General features: G+C 37.0%; 2 protein-coding genes across 7 annotated transcripts; both read right to left on the bottom strand.

Moving 5' to 3' along the window:
• Positions 1-662: 662 nt before the first annotated feature.
• LOC131009500 (WD repeat-containing protein 26 homolog) lies at positions 663-5031 on the bottom strand. 6 transcript variants are annotated; one of them, XM_057936870.1, is made up of 6 exons: positions 4787-5031; positions 4461-4543; positions 2553-3439; positions 2237-2338; positions 1245-1874; positions 663-1028 (listed from the first exon to the last, which is right to left on the bottom strand). In XM_057936870.1, exons 3-6 carry the CDS (start codon positions 3342-3344, stop codon positions 813-815), a joined length of 1740 nt encoding a protein of 579 aa, XP_057792853.1. In that variant the 5' UTR covers positions 3345-3439; positions 4461-4543; positions 4787-5031; the 3' UTR covers positions 663-812. The 6 variants fall into 6 exon arrangements, with proteins under 6 accessions (XP_057792853.1, XP_057792855.1, XP_057792850.1 ...); XM_057936872.1 differs by having other exon boundaries at positions 4795-5031; XM_057936867.1 differs by having other exon boundaries at positions 4223-4543; positions 4787-4984.
• A 3519-nt stretch (positions 5032-8550) lies between these two features.
• Positions 8551-10293, bottom strand: LOC131009501 (fasciclin-like arabinogalactan protein 2). Its single transcript, XM_057936873.1, has 2 exons — positions 9344-10293; positions 8551-9256 (listed from the first exon to the last, which is right to left on the bottom strand). Exons 1-2 carry the CDS (start codon positions 10063-10065, stop codon positions 8746-8748), a joined length of 1233 nt encoding a protein of 410 aa, XP_057792856.1. The 5' UTR covers positions 10066-10293; the 3' UTR covers positions 8551-8745.

Genomic DNA, 10293 nt, shown 5'->3' with positions numbered 1-10293 from the left:
GATAGTCATAAATCATATCGAATGTTTATAACGGTTGACGCGGCTATAAATATCATAAATATGTTATCTTTATTTTGTATCAATAAAAATACAATGTTTTTTAGTACTTGAAATTGGTTTGAATCTTTTCTCATCCATTATGATTATTATACTTTTAGTTTTTTTGTAAGTGGAGATACAAATATAAAATGTGTACGAGTTTAGTTGGAATGAAGTGTAGATTAAGTATTTCTTTTTCTAAAAAAGTAAGTTTTTTTTTTTGTTTCATGAGATTAAAAAAATTACGCAATTATAAGCATTTACAAGCATAGTCTAAAATCGACATATTATTATGGAAGAATCATTTAAACAATTTTTTTTGCCAATTGATTTTATTTAAAAAATATACTTGGATTTGATAATTTCATTAATTTGTAGTACATCTTTAAAAAGATGCCTAGCATATTCTATTACAGGTGGTATTTAGAAAACTTTCATTTTCGTGTTGAAATTACCATAATACCCACCCTTTCACAATGTAATTGGTTACAAGAGTCCAAATTTACCAAATTTGAATTGGGCATAAAAATGACATATTTAATTTAGTCCATGAATAATATGTTTGATACATGAAAAAATAACATAATATTTGATTAAATATACATCAAAATAACCTAAATCAATGAAGGAAAGTGAGAGAGCTAGATATTATTATCACATTGGATGCAAATTCACATTCATCTTGTGTTATAGTTTGGATTAAACATTTAAGCAAAAGAACTTACATAAAAAGCAATGACTAAGAAGAAATTAGAGCATTTTCCCTTCCAACTTCAACTCCCTCCGTCGCAGTGATGAACTCCATTACTATGCCTCCCATTGTAGTTCATATTAACCTGATTCAGTCCCCAGATTCGTATCGTCCGATCGTCGCTCGCTGATGCCAGCATATGGGGGTTCGCCGGATTCCAGCTGACGCAGTTTACAGCCCCGGTGTGCCCAGCTAGCGTTAGAATGAGCTCTCCCGAGAGCCGGTGCCATATGTAAACCTACGGATAGCATATACACGGTAAGCAACGGGTCATTCTAAGTTAGCTCGACTCGAACAAAACCTAAGTTAAGATTCATGTGATTTGAGTATTTGAAGGATTAGACTATCAAAGTAGGCACCAACATTAGCTCCTCTTATATATCTAAGCTAACACCCAAAGCGAGCACACGCTAAATATACACGCAATAAACAAAGAGGAGGGCGCGAGTATTACCTGCGAGTCCTCGCTACCGCTGGCAATAAATGCATGCTCTAATCCCCCGAAGCAAGACTGCACAACGAAACGCGAGCGTTTGTGACCTTTGTATTTAGATACCAGCCTGGGGCATCCCTCAATACTCCAAAGATGAAGCTCTTCGTTCCAGAGGCTGAGGAGCAAGAACTTGCCGTCTTCAGACAAAGAGAACGAAGTTATTATCTGATCCTCCTCGATGAATCGCTCGGACTTAGACTCCCATCCGAACAATAGTATCACGGTTTCTTTACAAACGCTAACAAGCTCTTTTGTATTACTAGTGATGCCCAAGTCCGCATTCCTAAGAGTTCTCTGCCCTCTCCAACATTCCAACTCTTTTCCTTCCAGATCCCACATGCTGATGCTTTTATCGGTAACACCGGAAAAGACGCTCTTCCCGTCCGGCGCCCACGCACAAGAGACCAAACCAAGACCGCTTTTCTCGTATGTATAGAGGCATTCCCCTAAGGCAACATCCCATCGTCTAACTAGCTCGTCTACTCCACATGTAAGGAGTTGGTTATCATCGGGGCTCCACGATATACAGGATACAGGTTTCTGGTGACCGTATAATCGATGTTTTAAAGAAACTTGACCATCATCCATGACCTACCGAAGAAGAAACCATCAGCATGTATGAACATATAGAAACACAACTTTCCACATCAAACACAAGTTATGTACATCAAACTAGAATATAAGAGGCTGTTAAAATCAAGAACACAAGTAACATTTAATCGCTTTGTATTCACTATATCGGTTTGATCATAAGCCAAGCTGCGAACAACGAGTGAATGAGGAATGTCCATGAAACTAAAAGTTCTTCTCAAAGACTTTCAAAATAAAGTTTAAAGTTAAAATGATCAAATGCAAAAATTTCTAAATTTTGTACCCACATACAAGCGAATGAATTAGAATCCTCGATAGAAGTTTAAACATAACAAAAAGAATGGAGAAAGAGCGAGCGTAACCTCCCATATAATAACAAGGCGATCCCCAGATGACGAGGCCAAGTATTTTCCATTGTGAGAAAATTGCAAAAACCATACTTCATCATTGTGTTCTTGTAATACCTGGAGTGATTAACAAAAGAGATCAGCTAAATGTCATTCTAATGTTATTTCATAAGGATATTGAATCTTATACGAAAAGCAAATATAATGTATAACGAAACTAAACAATACGCTAAAAAAATGTTATTGTGTCCGCGCAAAACAGACAAGTAGGAATTCTATCTATAAACAGGCATAGTAATCCCTGTCTTCCTTTGTTTTGCCTCTAATTTACCTGCAATGTTTGTGTAGGAATATGGTCTCTCCCACACTGATGATCAGCAAGCAACGACATTTTCCCAACCGAGGAATTGTGAAACTTACATGCATCCTTTTGCAAGACAAGGGCCTGCTCGACAAGATGCACCAATCTTTTCTCCGGAACTATCACTGTTGGGGGAAGCAACTTGCGCAATTTATCCAGTAACTTTTTACGAGATTCGAGTTTTGACCCTTTACTAGAAGTTCCATCGAGTAAATTTTGTGATGGAGACAAAACGAAGGAAGACAGCTCTCTAACTCTCTCATAATTGATGCAAAGTGGAGTGATCTCTGTCCGCAGCGTCTTTAAAGCATCCATGATCTTTCCATCATCTAAAAGTTCAAAGAATTTCTGCTCAAATATTACCAAAGATGCTAGCTTAGTTAATGTTTCATCTATTACACCAAATTTGTGCAACACGGAAACACTGTCATCCCATTGACCTTCAAGAATATGACGCATAAACAAATCTATCTCAGGGGCATGAAAGGGGATTCCAGACTCTTCCTCTAGGCATGCCCCTGACTTTGAATAGCCAAGTGAATACAATGCCTCGGCTATAACACGAACAAGCTCGACTTTCTTTATGACACCTTTTGAACCAACAACCTCATCATCCCCCTCAATTGCCAAAAGCCGAGCCATTGAGTCACTAAATGAGCAACCTCTCTGTCTAAGGTATAAACTGTTTGAAATACCCCCTGAATCTACAGAGGTCACCTTCACACGCTTCGATGGTGGTTCATCATCCTCTACACCTCCCATGTAAAGCACACTTCAGCCCATATATCTATACTAGGGGGTCACAGGAAAGAATTGGGATCTGTCTTCTCAAATACTTTAGATATCACTTATGCTGTCTGCAAAGAGCAATTGAAAAGAGATGTTAATAGATTTGGAACCAAAGATTAATCACCACTTCTCCACTACCCACATTTGTGTGCGTGGTCTTTGGAAACAAATAAAATTGACACTAGTCAAAGGATGTTAACAGATTTGGGACCATGAAACTAATACATTGAATCAGTTCCTACTGAGAATCTCCACTACCCACATTTGTGTAAGTGGTCTTTGGAAACAAATAAAATGACACTAGCCAAAGGATGTGAATTAACAATAAAAACTGAACTTCTAAAATCAAAATTAAGATGCATGGTTAGACAAGCATAATCTAATTGCATAGGGCAAGGGGAAGAAAGATGGAAACTCCCAAAAGGCATTGGCAAAAAAAGGGGGTAAAAAACTATTACTCTTGAAATTGCAAATGCATGCTTCAATCACAGCTTAAAACTGGGTTTCTTTTGGAAGAAAACAGGACACAAAATTTCTATTTAGGCAACATTAAGAGCAATATAGTTTAGTAGTACAGCTGCATTTTCTCAATTTTAATTTAAATATTATTTATAAACTTTAACTCTATTTATGAATGTCCAATATACACCTTACTTCTCAGCCTTCAGGTGATACAATAGTATAGAATTGATAAGACAAGTAGTATGACGAAACCAACGAACTTATTTCAGGCGATGCCTGTATGCAGAATTGAGACCTAGATGTGTAAGGCAATGTGGACAGATGCACTTATTTCATGTGATCCATACAACATATCTTTTACTATTAGTTAGTGATGCTTGTCTTGTCACCTTCTCTTAATTCATTCATTTGGTGCTTGTATCCCTCAAGTCATGTATAAATTCATTACAAGTTTATCGTTGCGAAGCAAGCATATTGCCACTCCATTACATATCAACCCCATGGCAAATCAAGAATTCAAATGAGGGTTAGCTTCACTGACTACACATCCGATTGCCACGGCCCAATACAAGACTCGGTCAGCCACACCGCGAATTCAAAAGGCATCGGCAACAAATCGACACATACCAAGCAATCAAGTGATTCAAGTCCCCACCACCTCCTTGCTTATAGCAGCTAGGTTTTCCCAAAAATAATCAAACACAAGTCACCTACATTAAAAGCCCATATCTCAATCAAATAAGCTCGCACACAACAACTGCAGTTACCAAACTAATCAAACTGAAATCAACTAAACGCAATCCCACAAGTCCCATACTTGAAAATCAAATCAAACTGGAAACCTAAAACCCACTACAAATTCATCAAGATTTGGGGACAATCGACTTCGTTCCAAATTCGAGAAATAATCTTGATAATCAACCAAATCAAACTAAGTTGGAATCAGAAATTACCGACTCACGGGTAATCAAAGGGGGCAGCGATTATCGCGCGATGAAGAGAAATGGAACCGACCCGTTTAGGGATTGGGAGCGAAGTGGATTTGGACAAGGGGATCCAGGTTGGAAATGGGTACTTATATGGGTGGTTTTGTGTGCAGGGAGGATAATACTTTAGTCTCTGTTTGGATGTGTGATTTCTTTGAAAAGGAAAGAGTGAGAAGCACTCAAAGGCTTTGTTGGTTGTGTGTGTGTGTTCTAGAGATTATTATTTTTGTAATTATAATATAATTTTTGAAATATATTGTAATAATATCATCATGTTTTTTAATTACGTGATAATTGATCTGGCACGTCTCACCAAAGCTGACATTACCAAGAGCAGTTCAACGGTCTCGATCTTTCTGATTCAGTTAGTATTACGCTCAATATATCAACTCTTCAACGATAGAAAGAAAAAAAGTTGAGGACATTAATTTTGCAACAATTGTACATGCCAAAGGCACACGAACGAATTTGTTATTCGACTACAGTTTAATAAAATAATATCCATTTTATTTGAAATGTACAAATCGAACTAAGAAAAATCTGGTGTGACGAGATCATAGTACAAAAATAATAGGGTTATGGTGTTTTTATGTCCCGTACTTTCAGCATTTTTCATAAAAATGTCTCGAATTTTAAATATTTTTCTTAAAATATCCCGTAATATAAAATTCGGTGGCCGAAAGATATTCGCCTCGCCCGGAGAAATCTTGAATTATCAATTTGATGATGTGGGATTCACAACTTAATTGCAATCGGTTTGAGAGGAGTCATCTTTTCGTCACATAATTTTGTTTAACGGGACATTTAATAAAAAGTGTTGAAAGTTCAATCTTTTTAAAGAAAAATGAAAATTCGAAATATTTTATGAAACATGACAACATTATATTAACCCAAAATAATATTACTACGATTTTAGCAGTGATGGATGGATGTGTGTGTTTGTTTAGATTTCAAAGCAGGCTGAGGAGATTTCATTATAATGGGCCATTATCCCAGAGAAATTATCTTGGCCCACTTTTAAGAGCAGCCCATACCATAGTTTTTTTTTGGAGCTGAGCCCATACCATAGTTTGCAATAGTTTATTTCATTATAATAGTAAAAGTTTGTGATATTGCAAAGTTTTGCGTGAGACTATCGTATAGGGATACGGGTTAAGATTAATATTTAATTTTCAAAATAAATTAATTAAAATTTCAATAATTTTTATTTTTTACATTAATTTTAAAATTTATATTAAAATTACTAAAATGATTGTAGTGTAATTAAAATCATATGCAATGTAGAGATTGTGTTATTTGCAGAAGTGAACCCTTTTCTTTTATTGCATTATCATTTTTTATACGTATACATGGTCTAATTTGATTTCTACTCGTCACTAGAAGTGGGAGATATAAGTTGTTTTTTTTGGAATTTGGGGAACGAGAGGTGGTGGGGTTTGAATCTTAGAGCTCGCTGTTTACAGATAGAAGTTTACACCGCTTCATGTTCTGTTGTGATATGGATTAAAAAGATTTAGTCTCATGACATGTTATTTTGTTGGGTGAACTCAGTTCAATACCTAGCCTCGGGACAATATCACATAAGATTAATCTTATCAATTTTTCCCGAAGTTCAGCTATAGCAAGAGCCCTTAAATCTGGAGCTGTCTGTCGTTCCAACCCAGTTCCAATAATGCATATTTCTCGGATTGAGGAAACATAATGGTCTGACGTTTCCTATAACAAAATTAATCATAAATATTACTGGACCAATTCAATCTCAAATAATCGAACATTTTTTATATGTATATGTGTATAATATATATGCTTTACACATCATGTAGGCATGGAGGAATACCTTACTTGTCACATGGAAAAGGGGTGTAATTACCTTTCTCACCCTTCACATTAACTCATCCAACATGCTTGTTGATAATCACCAGAAACAGCTGTACTACTTTATGCATATTCTTGTCTTCTAACCTAACTTGTTTTATTTTTCATCATTAGCTTTACACAACAATTTAAATCATTTTTTTTACCACCAATAATTGATGGTTAGATTTATTGATTGATGCAAGTTAAGACTATATATGACATGTTTTAATAAATTACAAATATAAGACAAGTCACAAATGGTAAGTGATGTTTTAGATACATGAGATTATGTAGTATAGATATAAACACCAAAAATTGCATTTCAATTATACTAAAAAATTAAATTATCAAAAAGACACTGACCAGATCTAACATATTGACTAGGTTTGACTATAATTCTGAAATTTCATATGTTTCAGCTTAAAAAATACTTTAAAATAAATAATATTATTTAAATTTAAAGAATATTTACACGTGCAAAAATCCTACTATCGATATAGAAGATGAAATGAAATAGGTAAATAGCAGACCTGTAATTAATACTGTATTTATGGGAGTTATAATTAAATAAACAATTCACTTTAAAAAATAATTTTAACTGAAGCAAATCACAATTAAGAGTTAATTATTTCAACTAATCCAAATAGCTGTGACCTTTGTCGGTGGGCTTAATCAACTCTATTTGTCTTATTAGGCTATTCCAACGTCTTAAATCATTTTCCACTATTTTCAGCAAATCAATAATATAAAATTGTATATTCTCTAATCATACATTATTTGCTCTGCTGAAAAACATTGATCAATAAAGTTAATGCCCCTAAGTCTTACTTGAATAGTTGAATTAGTTATATTTGGATCTTTATAATTTATTATTTTAAAGTTGGGGTTGTGCAAATTTTAAGTATTTATTCTCTTACATAAGTTAAAATTAAGTTATTTATACTTTAATTCGTGTTAAAATAAAGAGCACCGAGCTGATTATAATATAAATAAAGGTTCAATATCGAAAAAAAATAAAAACCAATTGGAATAATAATCACTCAAAAAAAAAGACTAAATCTTGGAAAACATTTGTTTATTTCATAATAAAATATTTAAATAAAAAAAATTGTACAACCGGGTCTAAATTTACTTTATTCCCTATTAAAATCTCAATCTTTTTTTTAAATGATCGATTTTATGTGAGACCGTATCATACGAGAGATAAAATTCAAATTTATATTAAATAATATACTTATAACTATAAACATTGACAAAATTACAAATATATCTTTAAAATATTTGCTTTGGACTCAACCTTAAACCATTTCACGTGAGATGGCCTCACATTTTTTATATGTAAATTACAAATACATCATTAAAATATAACTATAAATATGTGATTGAATATCTAAATTTTTGACATCGTATTACAATGAATGAAATAGTTTAACACGAATTTTATTAGTTGAAAATATATAAAGTTGAGAAAAAAAAAGTGAAGTTGGTGATGCCAAATTGCCAACAATGGTCAAGCAATTTTGTCCACCGACACTTCTTCTCCACCCACTCTACAGCTGTACATCACCCTATTTCCCACCATTTATTTTTGTAAAGCAATTACAAAAATACACATTTATTTAATTTATACAATCCCAAATTTGTCATAAGTAAAACCACATTAATTAAAAGAATATATGATAATGATAATATTCCCACACTTTATTGATCGAGAAAGACTTGTTAACAATAATTAGATACTTAGATATCGACCGCTGCAAATATCGTTACAATTATTTCATAAAGTTAACAATAATGAGTTTATAAGTAATCAAAGCCTAATTCGATCCAAATTTGGGAATATTCTAGGATTCAAAATCAAATAATACTACAAATTTATAAATTTTCTTACTCCAATTTCCACAAATGTATCAAATTTTATTACAAAAATCAAAGAGGAAAAGAAAAGAAAAAAAAGAAAGAAAGAGACCTTTTTCAATTGAATCAAATCCACACCACAATTTCAAAACCAAAAAAAATAAATTACAAATATAATATTAAAAAAAAGAGAAAAAGAAAAAAAAAGAAAATCAACAAATGTATGCCAAAAATCCAAGCACCAGAGTGAAGCAGAGCGCGGCGGCACCGACGCCGCCGCGAGCTCTCTCTCCGCTGCTGCTGTTATCCTCATCCGCCGCCGCGATATCCTCGGAGGCGGGGCCAGGGCTGTCGGCGTCCTCATCCTCATCATCGGCAGCCGCGCCCTTGCTCTTGCTCTTCGACTTCGTCGCCGGCTTCGGCGCCGGAGCCGGCGGCGCCGCCTTGAACAGCTCCTTCGGCAGCAGGACCTCGTCGATCTTGAACACCGCCAGCGGATCCTCGTCGATCAAGGTCCCGGTGATCGTCGCCGTCACCACCTTCGTCTTCAGCTTGACGTCGTCGCCGTCGTTCTGCACTGTGAAGTCGAACTTCTTCGCCCCCTCCGTCGCCAGCGTGTTCACCAATCCGTTGCTGGATCTCAGCATTCCGAGCGAGTTGTACACCGGCACGCCGTGGTACAGCAGCAGCGACGCCTTCCCGTCGGCGGTGAGATTTTTATACCTAATCATGTCAAAAATCAAAATTAGTCTGAATGTGAGTGTAATTGAGCTAAAATTAGGTTAAATTTTGGGGATTTAGGGTTTAAACCTTGGTCGGAAATCGTCGAGGGCTTCGTCGGAGGGGCAGAAGACGGTGAGGCCGCCTTGGACGGAGTCGGAGAAGGTGGATTCGACGCCTTGTGAGACGATCATGTCGGAGAAGGACTGGCAGCCTTGCTTGGCCATGAGAGAGGTGACGTTGAGGTCTGTGGGGGCGGCGGCGGGGGCCTCAGCCTCCGGCGAGGTGAGAGTGTTGCTGATTTGGAGCACAGCAATATCGTAGGGGAGTTCCTCTAGTGATTTGACGAAGGTGGCCATGGGGCCGTCGGAATCGGAGTCGACGGGGGAGAATCCGACCTTGCCGCCCTTCATGTCGGTGATGTTGACGTAGCCGGAGGTGCCGGCGGCCTCGCCGGTGGCCTGGAAGAGGGAGGAGGTGGTGGTGGAGCCCTTGGTGATCTGGTGGAGCTTCTTGGCGCCGAAGTAGTCGGCGAAGATGTGGAGGGAGAGGATGTTCTTGATGGTGGGGAGGGAGTAGTGCTTCGCGAGGAGGTCGTTCATGGCGCCGTTGTCGACGGCGCAGACGGTGATGGTGCGGCGGCGGTTGATCTCGCCGGCGAGGTGGGTCACGGTGAGGTAGTGGTTGAAGGTGGAGAAGGAGGGGTGCTTGGCCAGCATGCGGGTGATGTTGTGGGCCTCAGCGGGGATGGCGGAGAAGAAGGCGGCGGCGGCGAGGAGGAGGAGGAGGAGGGAGGAGATCCTTAGCTCCATTGTGTGGTGGCCGGCCGTTGCTCACTAGTGAAGTGTGTGTGCTTTATGAGCGTTGTGTGGTGTGTGTGTGTGTGTTTATATATATAAATAGAGAGAGATGAATTGTATGCATGTGTAGGAGGAGTGTGTAATTATGCATCGAGCTATAAATTTAAAAATGAAGGGGTGAAATTAGTATTTGTGTATCTTATGAGTTATGAATAAGATTTTGATATAAAAATATAGACT

Source organism: Salvia miltiorrhiza, chromosome 2 (genome assembly GCF_028751815.1).
Source record: "Salvia miltiorrhiza cultivar Shanhuang (shh) chromosome 2, IMPLAD_Smil_shh, whole genome shotgun sequence".
In the NCBI taxonomy this organism is placed as follows: Eukaryota; Viridiplantae; Streptophyta; class Magnoliopsida; order Lamiales; family Lamiaceae; genus Salvia; species Salvia miltiorrhiza.
The sequence above is the reverse complement of the archived record's forward strand: the minus strand, read 5'-3'. Positions and strand labels throughout refer to the sequence as shown.

Coding starts and splice junctions, on each gene's coding strand:
- LOC131009501 (XM_057936873.1), bottom strand. CDS start 10,065: ATGGAGCTAAGGATCTCCTCCCTCCTCCTCCTCCTCCTCGCCGCCGCC. Junction 9,257..9,343: donor CTCGACGATTTCCGACCAAG/GTTTAAACCCTA, acceptor TGACATGATTAG/GTATAAAAATCTCACCGCCG.
- LOC131009500 (XM_057936870.1), bottom strand. CDS start 3,344: ATGGGAGGTGTAGAGGATGATGAACCACCATCGAAGCGTGTGAAGGTG. Junction 2,339..2,552: donor TTCCTACACAAACATTGCAG/GTAAATTAGAGG, acceptor TAATCACTCCAG/GTATTACAAGAACACAATGA. Junction 1,875..2,236: donor GCCTTGTTATTATATGGGAG/GTTACGCTCGCT, acceptor CTTCTTCGGTAG/GTCATGGATGATGGTCAAGT.